The sequence below is a fragment of the Orcinus orca genome, chromosome 14 (genome assembly GCF_937001465.1).
Source record: "Orcinus orca chromosome 14, mOrcOrc1.1, whole genome shotgun sequence".
In the NCBI taxonomy this organism is placed as follows: Eukaryota; Metazoa; Chordata; class Mammalia; order Artiodactyla; family Delphinidae; genus Orcinus; species Orcinus orca.
This window is the reverse complement of record NC_064572.1, coordinates 63458357-63479678: the sequence shown is the minus strand read 5'-3', so window position 1 is coordinate 63479678 and position 21322 is coordinate 63458357. Positions and strand designations below refer to the sequence as shown.

Genomic DNA, 21322 nt, shown 5'->3' with positions numbered 1-21322 from the left:
ATATCAGGCCCCACCCCAGACATAGTGAATGAGGATCTACATTTTAACAAGGTTCCCAAGTGTTTCTTACATACCTTAAAGTTTAAGACTGTCAGGTGTAATTTATATATAAATGGATACACCTTATATTGTATATAAAAGAGCCTCCCCAGGGACACTCCCCCCCAATTCCTCTACCATTCTGGAGGGGGCAGGGAAGAAGGGAAGAACATGCTCTCTTTTCTTTTCATATTCTAACTGAATCTTACTGTTTACGAGTTCGGCATAAGCCCTTGCTAACTCTCTGACCCACCAACATGCTCTCCCATCCTCCAGCCCAGAGCAACCTCCCCCAGCTACAGGCTTTGCACAGAGCAGATGGAAAAGGAGAAGAAGGATTTTCTTTCCTGGTTCTCCACTCTTTTGTCCAATAAAGTGTGATTCATTCACTTCTTTTTTTTTTTTTTTTTTGCAGTACACGGGCCTCTCACTGTTGTGGCCTCTCACTGTTGTGGCCTCTCCCGTTGCGGAGCACAGGCTCTGGACGCGCAGACCCAGCGGCCATGGCTCACGGGCCCAGCCGCAGAGGATCCTCCCAGCCGGGGCACGAACCCGTGTCCCCTGCATTGGCAGGCAGACTCTCAACCACTGAGCCACCAGGGAAGCCCTCACTTCTATTTTTAACTTTCTGCTGATTTGAATCCCCCATCCTGCTGACCCAGAAGGGGGAGGGGTGGAAGTGTACAGAGCTCCCTTCCAATCCCAAAGGTCTCCTGGAAGGTGGCAAGCTCAGGCTGAGAAGGCCAAAAGGGTGGGCACTGGATAGGTGCAGGGAAGGAGGAGGGCAAGGTCTCAGGGTCCTGGCAGTGCTACAGAGGGGATCCTGGAGGGGGGGCAGTCAGAGCTGGAGGGGAACCAGAGGACTGGAGCAGCTTGGAAACATTTTTTCCCAAAGTCCTAGGGGAGCAAAATCCCAGTGGACTTCTGAGCTAAGAGTTCCCTCCACAAAATGAGACATTCCTTGAGGAGTCCTCCTCAAATCCACCACACCCCTGGACTTACCATCCCTCCCAAAGACCCTGGCTCTAGGGTTAGACCCTGGTTTCGAATGCTGGCCCTACCTTTTAACAGTCGCGTGCTCTTAAGCGAGTTGCTTAACCTCTCTGGACTTCAATTTTCCTTGTCTATAAAGTGGGATGAAAATACCACCTACATCATACGGTGGTTGTTAGGAATGTATTAATACCTTTAAAAACTAGTGCAGTGCCTGGAACACAGCAAGTGCTCAATAATGTTGCTTTTTAATATTATTATCGTTATTATTTTCCACCAGGGCTGGTAGCAGCCGCCCCGAGGTCTCCAGGGTCCCTCAGGCCTCAAGCTCCCAGGGCCTCGGCTCGAGGCGCCTCTCCCCGCGCGGCCCCTAGAGGGCGCCCGGAACTCACTTGTCCTGCGTTTCTGCGGTGAAACCCCAGATCCGGCTCCCGCTTTTGGGCCTTCGGATTTGGGGACTTGTGACTCCTCCTGCAGGAACCGAAGATACGTGGGCTCTGGGACCACAGGGCGGAAAACGTGAGGTGGCAGGAGCAGCTCCTATCAAACCTCCTCTAGAGCGGCACAGAGCAGTGGGGGCCTCGCACCCCCCATCCCCCCATCTTCTCGCACACACCAGGAGGCCGGATTGCCAAGGGCTTCGGGGAGGCAGCGGCGGCCGCTGGACTTTCTGGGCCTTGCTAGGGTCCTCGGCCGGAATCCAGGGCGGCCTGCTGCCCCCAAGCCCATCATCAGCCCATGGGGTCTCGTCGCCGGCCGGAGCTACATGGCTAGAAACCAAAGCTGCGTGTCTAGAAACCAAAACTAAGATTGCCTCAGCAATCTCCACCCCCACGCCGACCGGCAGTCTCTCCACCCAAGCTGGGGGAGGAGAGATGGGAGAAGGAGAGGAGAGCCCTTGGCAGGGTGGCCGCGTGGTAACCACCCATGGGAGCTTTGGGGGTAACTGCAGACCCAGAAATGGAGACTGTGTGCTTCGAATGGCACACCTGTAGCTTGCCTTGTTTAACATCGCACACCTCAGTCGTTGTACATTTGGAGGAGGTATGTGAGGTTGTCCACAGCGATGCAGGCCGTGCATGAGAGGATCTGAGTTTGCACCCATCCCTCAACACAACATGGGTACTCATCGCTTCCTCCATTCACCACTGCTGCCGCCCCCCCCACACACACACACCCAATCTCACGCAACATCTTCCGAGTCCACTCTGAGCTCCTTGGAAAATCCAGACTGGCTCCAGCCTTCGCAATCACTCAGCCTATTCCTATCGGACTCCTCAGGATAAGGAATCCAGGCGTGAGTGCAGGTGGGCGATTCTAGGGGCCTTCCTGGGCCGACAGAGGGCAGTGGGTTCGAGCCATGCGGAAAATCTCGGGCAGCTCTCTTAGTTGCCCAGGCAGTGACTTGGCCACCAGGCACCAAACTCTGAGCTGATCAGGAAGGCCTAGGAGAGTGAGAAGCTGCTTAGGAGCAGGGTCTGCGAGGAGGGAGTGAGAAGTGTGTGGGGGGAGCGGGGAGTGTGAGCAGAGCAGGAATGGGGGTGGGTTTCTTCCAGCATCTGGCCTCAGGGGCCCTCAGGGCAGCTCTGGGACCACAGCCCCACCCCACTCCGCCTTCCAGCATGGCCTCTGAATCCCAGCTGCTCCAGTTCTGCGCAGCCTGGAGGTCCCTGATTAATTGTCTCATACACCTGGAACCAACCTGCCCATCTGCAAGTCACTCACGCCCCACACAGGATGCCTATCTGAGTCCTGGGCCCAGGGCAAACCCCACACTTGCCACCACAGTGGGGGCTTTACTAGGCAGTGCTCAGGCCGTGCCCACACAGCCCCCAGGCACAGATCCCGCCACACAAAGCCGCTATTATAGTTAACAGGTTGAACCAGATTCTCTGTGTGCCACGCGGCACAGTACGGGGACTGCTAGGACCCCAGCCCTGCATGGGTTTCTGGGCCCCCGAAGGCCACCACTCTGTCAGCCACCGCTCTGGGCTGCGCCAGGTCTGAGCAGGTGATGGGGGCCTCACTCACCGGGGAATTTGGTCAGTGCAATCATCTCACTCAAGCCAAGGAAGGAAGTGGGCAGAAAGGCAGGTTCGTTAATTCCTCTTTTCTTTCCGCACCCCTACACACCATTATTCGGATAATTTGTTCCTCTTCTATTTTTGAACAGAGACCGACCATTTCCGGCAGGGGCGGTGGCAGACCCGGAGTTGTGAGGTTTCTGCGGCGGGTAGTTGGCCCTGGCAGCCCGCTCCCTTCCAGCCTGCGTCTCCTCGGGACGGGGTGTGCGGGCCCCGCCGCCCTCCAGCCCTGTCCTAGCCGCGGCCCTCGGCCGACACGGGATTCGGCGAGATTCCACCCCAACGAATTTCCGGCGGAGAGAGGGGAGTTGCGCGCCGTCCCTCAGCGCCGAGGGCCCCAGCGCCCCGGAGAGTCTGCCCCCACCCCCTGCGACGCCTCGCCCCGGGGCCTGGGCGCTTGGGAGGGGCCCCGGGAGAGTGTGCGAACCGGGCCGCCAGCGAGTGCCGGGAGCAGGCGCGCGGGAGCCGCGAGTGGGGACGGGGAGTCGGGTGGCCTCCCGCGATGGGCGCCCGGGATCCTGGCGTGCGGAAGCCCCATCCCCCGCGAGTCCCCGACAAGCTGGACAGGGTCCGAGAGCAGCGGGGCTGAGGGGCCTAGGCCTGCGCCGTTTTGAGTGTGACCCCAGCTGTTTGTGAAGATCGGGGCAGGTAGGAAGTGTGTTCTGCCTAGTTTTGCTTGCGTTTGTCTTGCAAGAGGAGGGGCGAAGGGGTGGTGGTGAAGAGTCGGGCTTCGGAGCCGATTTGGGGATTGAGTTTGGGCCGGGCAGCCACTCCCCATTCCTGCCTCAGCTCCTCAGCTGGACAGTCTGCGGCCAGAAAATATACAGGAGCCTTCGGGCGCCCAGCCTCTTGAGGGGTCCCAGGGATTGGGAGGTGGGAGGAAGACCCCAGACTCCTCTGGGGTCGGCAACTCTGGAATACTGCGACGGGTAGGCACTGAAGGTGCCTCTTAAAGACGCAGATGAAGGAGAGATACCTCACCGAACGAAGAAGGTTCGGGCTGGGCAGCTCCAGTCCTGGCGGCGGGAGGGGAAGAACAGCCAGACCTGCCCAGGCAGAAGGAGCCGAATTCTGCGGTTCCAGAAAGCCATTTCCGGATTTCGCTTGGCCCGGTACTGGATGCGGGAGCCAGTGCCGGCGGGAGACCCACTGCAGACTTGTCGTTGAGGCTAGAACTTTCTCCCCACGACCAACACGCCGTCAGGGCCTGGCCTGGTCACCGGGTGGGCCTGGGGGTGGGGTAGCCCCTCCACCCCGGAAGTCCTTTGGACCCAGAATCCTCTTCTGCCCAGATCCTACTCCAAGGGGGCCACAGATGAGAGGTGGACAAACACTGCCCTTTGCCCACTCAGCCAAATTTCCCCTTGGACCTCCTTGGGTTGGAGGTTGCTGTTTGTCCCCGTATCATATGGCAGATCCAGGATGGCAGTCTGGGGAGGATGAGGGCTCTAATGGTTTCCATAACTCTCCTCCACTCAACCCCAGTGTGGGTGCACACAGCTCTGCATACACGAACAAGCCCCACACCCCACTCTCTTCTAGTTTTAGCCACAAAGCTCTCTCACTCTCCCATCCCAAAGAAACAGCCCCCTATGCCCCCACCCTACTCTACAAGGATGGCATGTTCCCCAAAGTCTTCACCACCTAGCCTCTTCCAGAAAAGCAGGCTCAAGTCAGTTTTGTGCATCCTGAGATTGGTCTAGTAGGCAGGGGACTAAATGTTATGGGGAGGGCTGTGTACTGTGGCTGCTGTCCCTGCTAAAGTGGTCTGGGGCCTCCCTGAAGGTCCCTGGGAAGTCTGTTTTTCAGATTCCCTCCTAGGCCAGCCTAGTGCTGGAAGCTGGGAAATCTTGTTTTGAGCACCACAGAGGATCCTGACCCGATTACTGACAGCATGCCCCAGTCTCTGCAGCTTGCTGGGTAACAGCCTGGAACCCCCAAACTCCAAGCTGATGCTGATACCCCCACAATGTATCTGCACACCCCACCTTAGACCCCCACCACCATGTACACTAGCAGTGCACAATTACACCCACTCACACAACACCACACACACTCACCTGCAGGGACAGTCACCCACAATGATCCACACTCCCCATTAATTCACTCCCCCAATTATATACGGTCTCACACAAATATATACAGTAAAACACATCTCACACATGATTGCATTCATACAATTATAGATGATACACAATCACAAACATTCACACATTTAACACAAGAATAGATTCACAATGAGAAACTAATACGTACTTTCACAAACATTACCACATGATTCGTTCACAATCACAGACGCTGGTGATTACACAGCTATCCAAAAAGCCACATTCATACATGGTCACACAGACACCACCACAAGTTCGTATGTATAATGGTAGTTTCGATCTGCAACTTAAGCAGAATAAGCACACACAACTGCAAACAAAATTACACAATTGAACACTTACAAACATTCATTATCAGTGAAATCCTGATTGCCCACACCCATCACAAACACACAATGCACACGCATAACTCTCACACCCAAAGACAAATCTCTAGCGCTGGCTCTCCCAACTTTCCTCAGCACTGCCTTCTCTCCATTTCTTCCCCTCCTTCTTTCCTCTCTCCAGAGCCTGTAGGTCCTGGTCCCCAGATGTCCCTCAAATTTAGGTACCAGGGGCTGCCCTGGCTGTACCAGCTCACACCAAACCCAAGTAGCTGCAAGGTGCTGGGCTCAGCAAGGAGCAGGCAGCCTTGACTCCGGATCCGGAGGGTTTTATTATTTTTTCACATAAATTACACAAGCACTTTATAAAAAGGTTACACAGAGAACACCTTATAAGTGCATAACTTAAACGCCCCCTACGAACAGGATCTGGAGAAATAGGCTGAGTTTGTGTGGAAACCTGTCTGTGCGTACCTGGGTGTGGCTAGGCTATGTGATGGGGGTCTGGCAGGCCAAGTGACACTGTTGTGGCTGCTGTGTGTGTGACGATGTGTCACACTGTGACCGTGACCTTGTGTTTGTGAGAAGCGCCATGCTGTTCAGAATGAATCTGGGTCACCCCTGATAGTAAGGGTCAAGGGTGTGAAGGCTATGGCCCTGTGTGTGCATAACACTCTGCCATAGGTCCCCTGTGTGTGACTGTGGGGTGACACCAGGAGGGACAGTGAAATCACCTCTGTGAGGGCCTGTGGGTGTCCGTGTATGATGCGGAGTGGAAAACAGAGTGCTCTCCCCAGGGCAAGTTCAAATGACAGCTCATGCTGTCCTCTAGGGTTCCCAGAAGCTCTTCTTCCTCCACCTTTCCTGCCTCTCTCAGTCCCACGTTAAAAATCAGAATAAAATAAAAGAGACGCAAACGGAGGACTCCGAACAGTTCCAGCAGGCGCCAGACCGCATAGGCATCTGGGAGGCGGCCGCGCGTCCCTTTCTTGCGCGGTCTTCTCTTCTTTTCCACCAAAAAGAGAACAGCGTCGGCACGAGAGCGCGGGCCGGTGCGGAGGGAGGGGCACGGCGTTCCCCTGCTGCGTGCAGTCTTCGGCAGGAGGGCGGCGAGAGTCGCGGCTCTCAGGCCTCGCGACCCTTGGCTGGGCCCGGGTCTCACGGGGCGGAGCAGGCAGGCTCACTCACAGGCCGACGCCACGGACGTGACGCTGGTGATCTTGGTCGAGTCGTCAGACCACGGCTGCAGGTTCTGCAGGGCGAAGAGCGAGGAGTTGTGCACGCAGAGCGGGTCGGCGGGCAGCGGCTGCGCCAGGCTCTTCTGGAAGGCCTCTTGCTGCAGCTGCAGGAGGATGCGGTTCGCCTGCTGCCTCTCGGCCTCACGCTCCTCCGCGGTCTGCCGCCTGCACCGGGGACAAGCCGTTACCGACGCTTCGGGCGCGCTCCCAGGAGACAGCCTGAACGAGCGGGCACTGCTCCCCTTCGCGGCCCCCAATTTCCACTTGGGCCCCTTGAATGCATTCCCTTATCTTGAGGGTCCTGACTCCACAAAGACTGGAAGCCCCAAAAGTAGATTGGGGGGTATCCTGGGGGAGCTGTGGGGAAATCCGCTAGGCCCAAGCAGCTGGAGCTCCCCGGCTCCAGGCAGGGCCCACACCCTCACCAGCCTGGAAGGCGCAGCCAGGGCTAGGATGGCATTTCGCCTCTCCCCAGACCCCAGGAAGACCAGGAGCCTTCCCAAGTCTGAGGGGCCTCACCCTCCTCACCAGTCCAGGGCAGAGGCAAGGGCCAGTGGATATGAGCTGCCCTGACAGACCTCTCTTCTCCCCCTTCCCTCTGCGAACCTCTCCCAGTCTTCTGACCTCCTGCGCCAAGCCCTGTGCCCTGCTGGGATTCCCGCCGGACCGGCCGGCTTCCTCCAAGGCGGTCCAGGGAGGCGATGACTCACTTATTCCATTTAATGCCTTCCCTCCACCCCGTCAACTGAGATCAAACGTCTGTCTCTAAGGTGGACAGACCTAATGGGAGTCCCCGGGGCCTCCAGAAGCAATTTGTAGGCGATCGATGAAGCCGCGCGAAGCCGGCGAGGGCCTCTCTCAGCGGCGGACGCCGGCCTCCTCGCCGCCCCTTCTAGCCTTTTCTCTCTGTGTCTTTCTGTCTCTCGTCTTCCCCTTCTTCCCCGCATTTCAAACTATGTCTGTTCCTTTAGACTTTGTGTCTTTTTTTCCTCTTGTTTTCTCTCACCCCACCCTCTTCCTTCTCTCAGAATTTCAGGGAATTTGTTTGAAACGAAAATGAAGGTTTTAGTCAACTATGGCTTTCCTTTATTGTACATAAGACTTCTTCAGGCTGACTGTTTTTTCCTTTTCTCCCTGGGTGGGGTGTTTGTCTTTGCCGCCACCCCCCCTTGTGTATCAGTTTCTCTCTGTCTGCTATTCTCTATTTTTCTCTGTGTCCTGACCCCAAGGGCTTGCCTGACCCCCTCCCCTCGCCTAGGCTGCAGCCCCGGTGGGCCTTGGGAATGCAAGTATGTCCACCCCCCTCCCCCCCCAGCCCTTGCTCCCTCCTTAGCTTTCCAGAGGTCTGGAGCAACGTCTCCCACCCCTTCCCCAGCAGCAGGAATGTGGGGGGAGCAGCAGACTCGCGGGGCAGTGGCTTCCTTTGTGGCCACGGCGGCAGATTCCTAGCCTTCATTCAGAAAAAGAAACTTCAATTCCTTCCTCCGGACCCAGGCCCTCCCGGCCAGGCGCCGGGGACTTCGCCCAGACTCTCTTGCTCTCCCCACTGAGGCCTGAGCTAGCAAGAAACTCCCGGCACGTGTGGAACCGAGTAGGCGGGCCAGATGTGCGGGAGGGTGCAGGGGTGCAAGAGGGTGCAATCGGAGAAAGCGCCTGTGTGGGGGGAAAAATGAGTGTAGTTGTGGGTGTGTGACGTGAGAAGAGAAAATGTTTCTCTCTCTCTCACTCACACACATACACCCATCTGCTCCTGATTGATCCCCCTTTCAGTAGGACCCTCGAAAACCCCGCCGCAGCCGGCGCAGATTGATTTCCCCCTTCCCCGGTAGGGGAACCGCTGCGCCCAGGCGAGGCGTCTGGGGAGGAGTGAGTCAGTAGGGCCGAGGCCCACGGTATGGGGTCCCAGACGCTCTAGCGGGAGCCCCGGCTGGGGCGCAGAAACAGGGCGCCTGCCATCCTGCCTCCGGTCTCCGGGATAGACGAGGCATCTCTGTACACGTAAGTTTGCGCAAACAAAAAGTCCCTCAGGACGCACTGATCTCGGAAGCCTGGACTGCGTAGACTGCGCTCAAACCCGGACGTTTCCCCAAGCAGCGGCGGAGACCAGCCGCGTCTACACCCGCACTGAGTGTGCGCCCCCGGGCCAGAAAGCCTGAAAGAAAAACAGCTGGGGCTCTCGGCCCCGTCCAGTCATCGGCCACGGTGGCTTTCCGCTCCCCGCGAGCCTAGCAGAGCAGCGCTCTCCTCCGAACCAGAGCCATAGGAAAGTGGCGAGCATGGGAGTATGAACGCCCCCAGAGAGGCCCGGAGCCGGAGACTGCGCCACCCACGGCCGCGCCCGCCCAGCGCGCTTACCTCCACTTTGTCCGCCGGTTCTGGAACCAGGTTTTGACTTGCGCGTCGGTCATTTTGAGCGCCTTGGCCAGGGCGGCGCGCTCGGCCGAGGCCAGGTACTTCTGGCGGTGGAAGCGCTTCTCTAGCTCGCAGATTTGCAGGCGCGTGAAGGACGTGCGCGGCTTCTTCTTCTTGGGGGGCGTCCGATTCTGATAGGGGTGACCTATACGGCGTGTTACAGTGAAGGGTGAGAGGGCCACTGGAGCGGGAGACAGACAGACGGCAGAGGCAAGCGGCAGAGCGTCAGGAGGCGTCCCAGGCCCGACACCCCGCGAGTCAGCGAGCGCAGCGGCTAGACCCCAGGAGAAGAGCTGTGGTCCTCCCATCAGCCCTCAGCTCCAAGCCCGCGGCGTGAAATGGCCCCCGCCCGCACGCCAGGCCGACGCCGCTGCTGCCACCACGGAGACCTCCCTAGCCCTGACCTCCCACGTGTCCATCACACACAGCCGCAGTCTCCTTGAGGGGCACCTCTGAGGCGAGCTAAAGGTCGCAGTTCCCCCAATAGCCTCAGGTCTCCAGCCTCAGAGAAGCTGCCCAACGGTAAGAGGCTATCCTTGGTCAAGGCCCTGAATGCTGGGTCCTGACCTGAGGCCTCCATCACACAGCAACATACACAGACACATCACGTACAACAGGGGCAAATTATAGATCTATACACCCAGACAAGCTGACACCCAGACAAGCACAGGCACAAAGGCAGATGCATAAGGTGACAGCCATATACTCCCTCAGAACCTTCTTTAGGCCTAAAGCAAGATTACGGCAGGCTGTGGCTCCCCTAGGTAGGCTACGTGGAGTACCTTTTCGCCAGAGACCCAGGCCCAGTGGGTTCCAGGCTCGGGGGTGGGGAGGGTGTTCCATCAGAGTCTTTTAAGACCAGCTTGGCCTGGGTGGGGGGAGTGGGATGGGGCACTAGGCCCTGCCTCCCCAGGCCTGAGAGGACTTGGGTTGGGGCACTGGGGCCCCTTCTGGAGGCCCAGAGCAGAATGGCTCTTCTACCTCCCTCCACCCCACTTTGCCACAAACCCAGGGTCTGGGCCAAGTTTCCAAAGCTGGAACAGGGGCTTAGCCCAGGGTCTAGCTCTTAACTGCCTATTCCCCTTCCACCATTGGGCCCTGGAGCCCGAGCCCCATGGGAGCCCCACGTCGTGGTCGGTCGGCAGCCGCCTATGCCTCCTGCTTCCTCTGTCTAAGGCCCGGCCAGGAACTCAGGCTCAACTCGTGGCTGCCTCCCAGCGGGCTTGGTCCGGCGGGAGGATTGTAGTATCGGATCCAGGGAACGCTAAGGGCGGCGGGAAGTGAGGCCGGGGAAAGGGGCCCGCGCAGGATCGAGAGCCGAGTGCCGTGAGCGGAAGAGGGAACGGAGGGAGCCGAGGCAAGCGGAGGAAGGCGCGGAGCAGGCAGCTGAGAGGGCGGCAGGCGGAAGCCGCCGAGTGCGTAATCGTCCCAGGAGTTCTTTCGGCTGCCGATCGATCACGGGCCTGGCCGGTGCATTATTAACGCCGGAGGAAACAAGGCTGGGCCCAGAGGGGAGGACGCCGAGCCGGGACAGAACGAAAATGAAGCGGGCGGCTCAGCCTCGCGCTGCCACTGACCCGGACGGAGCCTGCAGTCCGGGAAGAAGGGCCCGCCAGCTCTGTTGCTTTACTCCGGCTCGGAGCCTCTACCGGGTTCGGCAGCGCGACGGGCACTGGACCACGGAGCGTGAAGTGTGTGTGTGTGTGTGTGTGTGTGAACCTGTTTTCCTTGCGTCTGATTCTGGGGCTCGCCGCCTCGGCCAGAGAACGTCTGCCGGGACGCAAGAAACAGTTTGTTCACATCGCGCCCCTTTCTCCGAGATACCCGAGCCCCAAATGCCGGCGGAAGGTAGTAGCCCCGAAGCTACATTCCCCTTCCCTCCGCCTGACCGGGCCCAGGGACTCCGAGAGGGGATCAGGGAGAGCTTCTCAGAGCAGGGGTCCTGTGGGAGAGACGGAGAGGGGCCCAGGCTGGGAGAACTCTTCCAGCAAGTCGATTCCGCGAGCTTAGAGAGGTGGCGGGCGGCTGAACTTGGGGGAGGCACCAAGAGGAGCTGGGAGACCTGGCGCACAGAGCGGGCTGCGGGGAGCCACGGGGCAGGAGTGAGGGGGTAGAGGAGAGCCGGGACCGCGGCCAGGCGGGGCGCGCGCGGGCCGGACTCACCTGTGAACCTGTCCTTTGTGTATCTGCGGTTACTCTCCATCCAGGGAAAGGTGAGGCCGGTGAGGTTGTTGACGCCCGGCACGGCAGGCACGGAGGGCACGGTGGGCAAACCGGTAGCCAGAGGTTGAGGGTGGGCCACCGCTCCAGCTAGCGGCCTGTGCGCGGGCACTCGTATCACCCCCGCAGCGCTCAGCGCCCCCGCCCCGCCGCCGCCGCCGCCGCCGCCGCCGCCGCCGCCGCCGCCGCCGCCGCCGTTGGGACCGGGGCCGCCCGCCAAGGCCATGTTCACGTTGTAGGAGCCGGCCAGCGGGCCCATGCTGCAGGCGCCGCCGCCGCCGCCGCCCGCCGGGCCACCGGGGCCGCTCGGGCCTCCAGCGCCATAGGCCCCCGCGCCCCCGGCCCCCGCCCCGGCCGCGGGGCCCCCGCCGCCGTAAGGGTAAGCGCCTCCAACCAAACAGCCAAGGCCGTATTCTCCGTCCTGGAGGCGAGAGGAGGGCCCCATGCAGCTGCCCTGGTCCGGGCTGTTGAGGATCTGGTCGATGCCAAAGCTGATGGGCTCCGCGTGGCCCGGGTGGAGATGGTGCGGACCCAGGTGCTCCATGCTAGCCCCCGACCCCGGCCCTGCTGTGGGCGGGGGGGCTGGGCGGTGGCACTCGCTGTGCTTGGCTCGGGGGCAGCGCGCAGCGGCGCTGAGGCGCGGAGGCACTGAGGCGGCGGCGGCTCCTGGCTGCGCTGAGACTTGGAGGCTAAGTGCGCAGAGGGGCTAAAGTAGGGGGGAGGGGAAGGAGAGAGGGGGCGCCGTATTCTTCCCCTCTCCGGCTGCTCCTTCCCCTCTCCGGCTGCTCGCTAGCTGTTGACTCTGGGACATCAATCACCGGGCGAAAAACCACGGTGCGAGCGAGCCTCGCCGTTTCGGCCGGGTCTCTCCATTGGCTGTGCGCGGAGAGGAGCGGGGTGAATGACAGCGCGGGGGAGGGGCGGAGAACGGGAGAGGGAGGCCTGGAGCCGAGACAGATGTAGGAGCCCGAGACGGAGGGACTGAGACAGAGGCTCAGAGAAGTAGTTCAAGAAGAGAGAGAAGAGGCCAACCAGAGGCTTAAGAGGAGAAAGAAAAAGAATAGGAGGCCGGCATTCCCAGAGACCGATAGACAGATGGCCCCAAGGAGGTGGAGGTCAGAGTCCTTTTCCCAGCCTGGCAGGAGCCGCCCGCTTGCTTAGAATTGGGCCACAGGGGCCAGCCCACCAGGCCTCTGGGGAAGGGGCATCCCAGCGCTACTGGAGAATCACCTCAAGGGCTCAGCTGGGAAGCACCTGTCTGTCAACCAGAGGATTTACTCCAAACTTGCAGTCCGGCTTGTTAGAAAGTAGAAGACTGTCTACTCCCCGGGTATGGAGCCCAGGCCCCTGAGGCAGGAAGGTGAGTTCAGGCTTGTCTTTTAAAACACAGGCCTATGAACAACTGGCTATATGTTGTTGAAAAAGTCAGCAACAGCCCCAGCTCTGCCAGTTTAGAGAAACTGAGGGAGGGAAGACTTCCTGAAAGACAGGCACAAGTCAAGGGAGTTGGCTTGGGGCATGCTGTTGGGGTGTCCAGGCATCAAGGCACCCCCTTTCCTTTTAAATAGACAGAAGCCTCAAGAAGCAGTTCTCACAGTATGTGAATGAATTCAATCAGATTGCTTTCATCTAGCAACTAGCCCAGGGCTGGCTATTCCAAGCAAGAAACCTTTGTATTATAGTGAGGGGAAGGAGTTATTTTCTTACTTTTGGAATCTTGGAAGGGAGGCCTAGGGGCTTAAAACAGTGAGGGCTGGGTATGGTGGGACCAAGATCAGGGAAGTACATCTAGGACAAATTTAAGCCTTTTCAAAGTTTTGCCTGTGGCTGACTGGCTTAGAGCCCAGGAGAGAAGAAGGAAACTCCCTTTTTCTGCTTCCCCTCTTCCTCCTCTCTACTAGAGAAAGATCTGCTCCCTCCCAGGAGCCAAGCCCTGGTAAGGGCACAGGTTGGATCACTTGGGATCTATTTCTGGTTTATTTCAGATTCAACAGGCCTTCAGGGAGGGACTGTCTCTATCACACAAGATGCTAGCATGTGGAGGCTCACATTCTACTTAACACATCTCATTGCAATCTATTTGCTTTGGCCATGTCTGTTACTTTAACCTGAAGAGATCTCCTTGGAGGCAGGGAATGGCTTATTCGTCTCTGTTCCCCCCTGTGGAATACAACCCACAAAATATCCTCATCTTGGGTAAATAATGAATGAAAGAACCTCCTTATTCAACAAATATTTTATTGAGTGCCTACTGTGTGTCAGTCACTGTTCTTGGCACTGGGAAAACAGCAGTGAACAAAACAAAGTTCCTGTCCTCATGGAGTTTACATTCCACAGAATGGAATACAAGAAACAAAGAAGCAAATACAATAAGCCAGATGGTGGTAAGTGTTACGGAAAACACTATAAACTCTACTACACCAACTCTTCAAGATGAGTATTATTCCCGTTTTCTGGATTCAAGGAAACCACATTTCAACGAGGCTAAGTGACTTGATCAAGATGGAGGAGCTGGATTCAACTTGCTTTTATGGGTTGGCCTGGAAGCCTGGCTGCTGGTTGGAGGCACACCTCTATGGGAAAACCCTTGCCTGGGCTCCAGGCAGGTGGACAAAGGCCCACTCACGACAAAGCCAGATATGAAGTTGGTGGTTGTTTGTAAACACTAAGCAGAAACATGAGCAAGAACTCTACTCCTTTGCCAGTTTTCTCCTCTCCATCCACCCAATCAGGAGGGTACTATACTTCTACACAGGACGTTCCAGAACATTTTTTGGAAGTTGTTTGAGCCTGAATGAGTCTCTTTCTTGCCTCTTATCTTGAGGGAACTAAAGCAGAGATAAACATAAATGTTTTACTGAGAAACTACTGTGTGCCAGGCACCACACCGATCTCATTTAAGACTCACAACAATCCTGTGAAATTAATAGAAACATCCTCATTTTTAAATAATTAAGAAAACAGAATGAATGTTCATAGCAGTATTATTCATAACGGCCAAAAAGTGGAAACAACTCAGATGTCCATCATCTGATGAATGGATAAATAAAATGTGGTATATCCATACAATGGAATGTTATTCAACCATAAAAAGGAATAAAAAGTAAATCCTGCTACAATACAGAAAATCCTAGAAAACATCATGTTAAGTGAAAGAAGCCAGGCACAAAAAGGCCACATGTTGTATGATTCCATTTCTATGAACCATCCAGAATAGGTAAATGCACAGAAGCAGAAAGTAGATTAGTGGTAGCCAGGAGCTGGGAGTGGGATGGGGGGAGTGGGAATTGGCTGCAAAAGCATACAAAGGTTCTTTCTCTCTCTTTTTTTTAATTGGCATAAAATTGCTTTACAATGTTGTGTTAGTTTCTGGTGTACAATGAAGTGAATCAGCTATATGCATACGTATATCCCCTCCCTCTTGGACCTCCCTCCCACGCCCCCATCCCACCCATCTAGTTTGTCACAGAGCACCAAGCTGAGCTCTCTGTGCTATACAGCAGGTTCCCACTAGCTATCTATTTTACACATGGTAGTATATTTATGTCAAACCTGATCTCCCAGTTTGTCCCACCCTCCCCTTCCCCCCACGTCCACATGTCTGTTCTCTATGTCTACGTCTCTATTCCTTCCCTACAAATAGGTTCATCTGTACCATATTTCTGGATTCCACGTATATGCATTAATATATGATATTTGTTTTTCTCTTTCTGGCTTACTTCACTCTGTATGACAGACTCTAGGTCCATCCACATCTCTACAAATGACCCTTTTTATGGCTGAGTAATATTCCATTGTATATATGTACCACATCTTCTTTATCTATTCATCTATCATTGGACATTTAGCTTGTTTCCATGTCCTGGCTACTGTAAATAGTGCTGCAATGAATATTGGGGTACATGTGTCCTTTTGAATTCTGGTTTTCTCAGGGCATATGCCCAGTAGTGGGATTGCTGGGTCATATGGTAGTTCTAGCTTTAGTTTTTTAAGGAACCTCCATAGTGGCTGTATCAATTTACATTCCCACCAACAGTGCAAAAGGGTTCCCTTTTCTCCACACCTTCTCCAGCATTTACTGTTTGTAGATCTTTTTGTAGTTATGTAAATATTCTAGAATTAGATAGTGGTGATGGTTGCACAACTTTGTAAATATACTAAAAAACCACTGAATTGTATGATTTAAAGGGCTGAATATTATGGTACATGAATTATATCTCATTTTTTATTTTAATTTTTAAATTTTTTTCAAGTTCTTTTTTAAAATAAATTTATTTATTTACTTATTGGCTGCATTGGGTCTTCATTGCTGTGCACAGATTTTTTCTAGTTGCAGCAAGCAGGGGCTACTCTTCGCTGCGGTGCGCGGGTTTCTCATTGAGGCGGCTTCTCTTGTTGCGGATCATGGGCTCTAGGCATGCAGGCTCAGTAGCTGTGGTGCATGGGCTTAGTTGCTTCGCGGCACGTGGGATCTTCCCAGACCAGGGCTCAAACCTGTGTCCCCTGAATTGGCAGGCGGATTCTTAACCACTGCACCACCAGGGAAGTCTATTTTTTTTTTAAAAAAAGAGGAAACAAAAACTAACACTTGGTGAGATGAACAAACTTTCCAGAAATCCCACAGACAGAAGAGGACTTTTTGGGAACCCCCAAATCTGAACTATTTTCTCTGTATAAGGCTGAAAATGATGGGGAGGGGTGCTTCAGCTTCCTTTGATGCTGGGTCCCAGTTGCCTTGCTCCTGTTAGTCAAGAAGTCATATTTGAGTCTAACCACAGTTCTGCCTGCTGCAATTAAAACCCTGTCTTTTGGGCTTCCCTGGTGGCACAGTGGTTGAGAGTCCGCCTGCTGATGCAGGGGACACGGGTTCGTACCCTGGTCCGGGAAGATCCCACATGCCACGGAGCGGCTGGGCCCATGAGCCATGGCTGCTGAGCCTGTGCGTCCGGAGCCTGTGCTCCGCAATGGGAGAGGCCACAACAGTGAGAGGCCCGTGTACCACAAAAAACAAACAAACAAAAAAAACCCTGTCTTTCTAGGTAACCCTCAGAACAACTTCTCTTTGCCACTCTCTGGCTCATGCTGGAAACCCCGTGAGTGTTCCTCACACTTTTCTTCCTCCTTTCTTCTTCCTCCAGATGGACCTTTCCAGACCCTATGAATTTCCAACCCTGCCTGTTCCAACCCTTTGGGCGTCTGCCTCACTCACCTCCTCAGGTCTGGCACCAGTTGTCCAGAGTACCTGGGAGAAGACCTCGCCCTTGCTGGCCCAGCCTAGGGTGGCAGAGGTCACAGCCGCCTAGTGGCCCACTAAGACTGTCAGGGTGCTCTTCTCATCAAAACCCAACAACCCAGGGATGTCCTAACTTTCCCCTGCCCTCACAGCTGCCCGCCTGCCTGATGTTTGCAGTGCTTCCCACTCACCTCTCTTGCTTATGAGTCAACTTTTATCCCAATCTGGTTCTGAGGTGCTGGCCTCCCCACAGCTGGAGTTTTTGAGTCCACTTTAACCTCAGCCTTTGTTTCCCGCTGGGATAGCTGCTGAGGGGCCAGGGTTACTCTCTCAGTCCCATCTCTGCCTAGGAAGATGAGACAAAAGGGTGAGGATTCATTGGGCTCTGCCCCCTCACCTCCCCGGAAGCAGTGTTACCTGAGCACAGTGCTGCAGGTTGGAAAGTTTTCTGAAATGGGGGAGGAGACTCACACAGAGCTTATAGTCAGTGCAGCTTCGGTGGAGGTGTTTCCACAGCACTTTTTCATGCTTTGCAGAGTAGCCCTGTTAGGAAAGAGGCGGGGCGGGAAAGAAAGCAGGACCCACAAAGCACAAGTGATGTCCTAGGCACCTTCAGTCACAGGAATTATCTCATTTCATCTTCCAATAATCCTGTGATGTGGCTTTTGTTATCACCATTTTACAGATGAGAAAACTGACTCACGGAAACCCGGAAACAGACAGAGACTGGCTCAAATGCTGCTTTTCCGACTCCACTCATTACAAGCTGCTTCCTCAACACCAAACTTGGCAGTCGTGGTTCTTGCCTTGCAGGAGTATCCTGCGCACATCTAGGTGAGTTTGAGCCCTGAGGCCACCTGGTAACACCCTCCCAACCCCAGCGCCATCCCAGCCCCCTCCCCTTGCCTGCAGGATAAAGAAGTACCTCCAATTAAAAGGGGAGCAGCTGGGGCTGAGGCTGGGGCAGGGGGAAAAGAAAAGGGAGGGCTCAGCCACAGGGGGAGGCCTCTTTGGATCCCACCCGGCTCCCTCTCCGCTCTGGGAGAGACCCCTGGGCCAGGGTTGTCCTTTAGCTTAGGGGTGTTTGTGGTAACTTAATTACTTTTTGTTTGTGGGACTGTGCCTCCATGAGGGGAAAGCTGCATGTGAAAGTGCATGACAGTGAGGGTAGCTGTGCAGACATACCGGGCATGTCTTTGAGGACTGATTTTGTTAATTTACCCAACAAGTATGTATTAAGTGTCTATGATGTATCAGTGTTAGACTGTTGGGGTAGTACTGTGTTAGGCTATTGGGATATAACTGCAAGCAAAACACATGTCAGTAAGGGTGCTGGGAGAGAGGAAGGGAGTCTCGGTCATTTTTACAAACTGGATTTGTCTGCGTAAGGACGTATGTCAGTGAGAATGCAAGTGAATGTGTGTTTTCCGTAACAGGATAAGAGTGTGTTTCTGTAACTGTTCCTCTGTAATGGGCACATACTATAGGGCGAGAGTATCCTTCAGCTACTGTGTGACGGTGTGAGTGTAATAATGATGTGTGCTGCTGATGGTTTGTGTGCATCTGTGGGAGGAGCTTCTTATTTTCTAGGGTAATTGTCGGGGAAATAGCCACGTGTGGACCTGTGGGTGTGGGCAGCAGGAGACAGGGTATGCCCAACAGGCATTTTGAAGGGAAAGGATGGAACAGGCTGAGAAATATGTAAGGGGACATGTAACACAAAGCAGAGCAGGGGGGCCATTGGGGTCTGGATTCCCAGTACCGAAGGTACCCCTTCTGCCTTGCTTACCTGCCTCAGGAAAGGGGCAGAAAAAGTCCCCGTCCATGGAGGAGGCAGGTGAAGCTGGTGACTCAGGGACTTAGAAACACAGTAAAGGGCACTTTACCTCTGAGGAACCTGGGGGTGAGGTGGTGGGAGAGATGACATTGTCTCTGGGAACCTAGGATGGAGGAGGAGGGAGTGAGCAGGTCAGGCTGAGTCCAGCCACACAATTCAGTGATCCTTCAGGGCAGGCAGTGGGGGTTGTCCAGGGACAGCGCCAGGATGGCGCTTACAGAGCAAGGCCTGAGGATCTCTCCAACGTGGAAGGACAGGCACACATTTTCCCATCAGTGGAGGGACCACAAATGGGTCAAAGACAGAGGGACAGGGGACAGACCTTCCCTGATGTAGGGCACATCTCAGCTGTCACCTGACTTAGGGGCCAGCACCTTTCTCCTCCTCCTACCCCCACAACCCAAAGCCTGCTTGAGCAATGGGGTCCTTATGTGCAGGCGCTCCCTTCTAGGCCTCCCCCTCAGCTTCTGACCCAAAGGAACCTCTTGGCCCCATCACCTCTGGGCACTGAGCTAGGGCCTCAGCTCTCTCTGACCAACTCCTTCCCTCAGATCTCATCATCCAGCGCTGGTGCCCTTGACTGGGTGTGTCTTCCATGTTAGGTCTTCTCTCAGGAGCAAAGGGTGGAGTGGAGTAGGGTGGGGTAAGGCGGACAGGGGTGAGGTGGGGTGGGGGGTGAGCTGAGAGAAAGTTCAGGGCAAGACAGATCTTTATGGCCCTGCCATCCCCCGACAGGAGGGCTCCACAGGCACAGCCCAGGAGGGCTTCCCACTAGTGGGTCCCAGTAACTAGGACCCAGGGCCCCAGGAACATGCCAGCCTCCCCCACCCTTGTCCTCTACCCTTGGCCGTATTCAACGACCAGGTGTCCTGCTGGATCTGCGGAATTTCCTGTGGCGGAGGGCACCCCCTTAGCCAGGCCCTCAGCCGAGGTGCCTGGGAGGGAGCGGGAGCAGAGAGAGCACTAGCCTGATGCAGGTCAGCCCTCTGAGGACCGCCACCGCCTTCTAGGAACCTCCTCCCTGCGGCATGGGGCTGGCAGGCTCCCTTGGGGATCCACGGGTGCGCCGGTCTCTCGCTCCATCTCCGCAGGGAATCAGAGAATGAGGCCAGCTTTCCTGCTGGGCCACGAAGCTGCTGCGGCAGCCAGATCTACCCAGACTTCTCGCCTCAATTCCTCGCCCCTCCAGGAGCAGAGATTTGGCCTCAGAGGAAGGGCGGATGGAGACCTCCAAGCCCAGGAAACTCAGAGTCCCAGGGGGCTCAATCCCAGGCTGCGGCCGGGAAGCCAGGTTGAAGGTCTCGCTGTCGCCCCTAGGAGCTCGGGCTGCCTTCGCATGGACAGGTCTGGTAATTTTGAGAGCGCTCAGGGCACGTAGGAAGCTGCAGGCGTCCGCGGAGCCGCAACGGCGATGTTCCTGGCGAAGGAAAACCTGGCCGGCTCAAATCCCGCCGCCAATGAGAGGGTCTGGCCGCCCTGCCACAGTCTCTGCGCCAGCATGGTGGGTTCGGGAAGTTTCCTCCGAATAAATGAGTTGAGCTGGAGTTCCGGTTTGAAATTAACTCGCCAAGCTCCTCCTCCATCAGAAAAACAAGGGGCGGGTGAGGGGCCTTGAATTCGGCCTGGGAGCAGCTAGGGTTAGCTGCTGCTGCTCGCGGTGGTCGTGGTGCTGGCGGGGGTAATGCGTTTCACACTGTCCTGCCTGCACCCGGACCCCTGCATATACACCAGTGGTTACCTACAGACACCGAACGCCCGAGGCTTTCCAGATACAGCCTTGGAGTAGATACAACACCCTCTGACGCCCAGACTCACAGACCCACACTCACTCTTGCACACAAAACGCAGACACTCCTATGTGCAATCCCCACAGATGCTCGCAAAGCCTCCTTTGCGCATTCGTACACAGGTGCCCACAGACACACTCAACCACACTCAGACATCCTCCACACAGATTCAAAGCCAAACCAAACCTCTCCCTTCGCACACACTCAGGTTTGCACAGAGGCTACAACCCTACAGGTACACTCTCTTCCTCGCAGACCCTCCTGCTCAGGTAAAACCCACCTCGCTCCCTTCACGCACCGCTGCTGACGGCCACTTTGGGCCCACCAGCAGCCAACTGTTTCCCAACTTTTCTGGGGATGCCGAGGTCTCCTTCTCTCAGGGCGGGCGGGGTACGGAGCCGCAGGTGCCAGAAAGGGGTGGGGTGTCAAAGGCGGAGGGACTGTATCCATATGCATGGGCTCCAAGCACAAAGAGCAGCTGCCCAAAGCTGAGCCCCAGCCGGCCCAGAGTTGCGGGGAGGGGGCGGCGACCCAGCTAATTGAATTAGGCCGGCCACGCCCTGCCACCCGCGCCACCCGTGTCCGCTCTGTCACCCGCCCCGGCCGCCGCAGGCGCTGGTTGGGTGCCGAGGGACGGATTGAGGAAAGGAGGCACCGCCGCCTGAGCCCCTGCCCGAGGCAGCCTCTCCCCCCGGAAATAATCCCATTGTCCCGCGGGCTACGTGGGGCACTGGGCGCCGGGGATCCCCAACTGGACTGTGAAGCTCTGATTAATGGGATAGCGGCGAGGGAGCTGACACAGGGAGGGGCCGCGGCCCTCCTCTGCCCGCCCTTCTCCCTGGTTCTCAGCTGCCTTCCGTTCGGTGCCCCTTCGGCCCTGAAGTGAGGGCAGGAGGGGGAGGGAGGTGAACCTGCCACTGGAAATGAGACCCGTTGGATGCCTTAGTGAGAGAGGTGTGTGTAGTCTGTGTGAGTGTGGGGTGAGTGAGTGTGCAAGAGCAGGGAGAGCTGTGAGCCACCCACAGTGAGTGCAGTGCTGGCCATGTGT

General features: G+C 56.3%; 1 protein-coding gene and 1 long non-coding RNA gene across 2 annotated transcripts; one reads left to right on the top strand and one right to left on the bottom strand.

Annotated features, from left to right (window-relative positions):
- Positions 1-3642: 3642 nt before the first annotated feature.
- On the top strand, positions 3643-19691 carry LOC125960997 (uncharacterized). Its single transcript, XR_007471267.1, has 3 exons — positions 3643-3764; positions 17336-17484; positions 19677-19691. It is a non-coding gene; the product is annotated as an uncharacterized LOC125960997 (long non-coding RNA).
- TLX1 (T cell leukemia homeobox 1) lies at positions 6728-11961 on the bottom strand. Its single transcript, XM_004268472.3, has 3 exons — positions 11361-11961; positions 9141-9342; positions 6728-6950 (listed from the first exon to the last, which is right to left on the bottom strand). The coding sequence occupies exons 1-3, from the start codon at positions 11959-11961 to the stop codon at positions 6728-6730; spliced, it is 1026 nt and encodes a 341-aa protein (XP_004268520.2).
- Positions 19692-21322: the final 1631 nt, after the last annotated feature.

Excerpts from the sequence above, each read along its gene's own strand:
- TLX1 (XM_004268472.3), bottom strand. The coding sequence starts at position 11,961 with ATGGAGCACCTGGGTCCGCACCATCTCCACCCGGGCCACGCGGAGCCC. Across the intron at positions 9,343-11,360 it reads CACAAAGGACAGGTTCACAG|GTCACCCCTATCAGAATCGG; the intron begins GTGAGTCCGGCC and ends CACGCCGTATAG. Across the intron at positions 6,951-9,140 it reads AACCGGCGGACAAAGTGGAG|GCGGCAGACCGCGGAGGAGC; the intron begins GTAAGCGCGCTG and ends TCCCCGGTGCAG.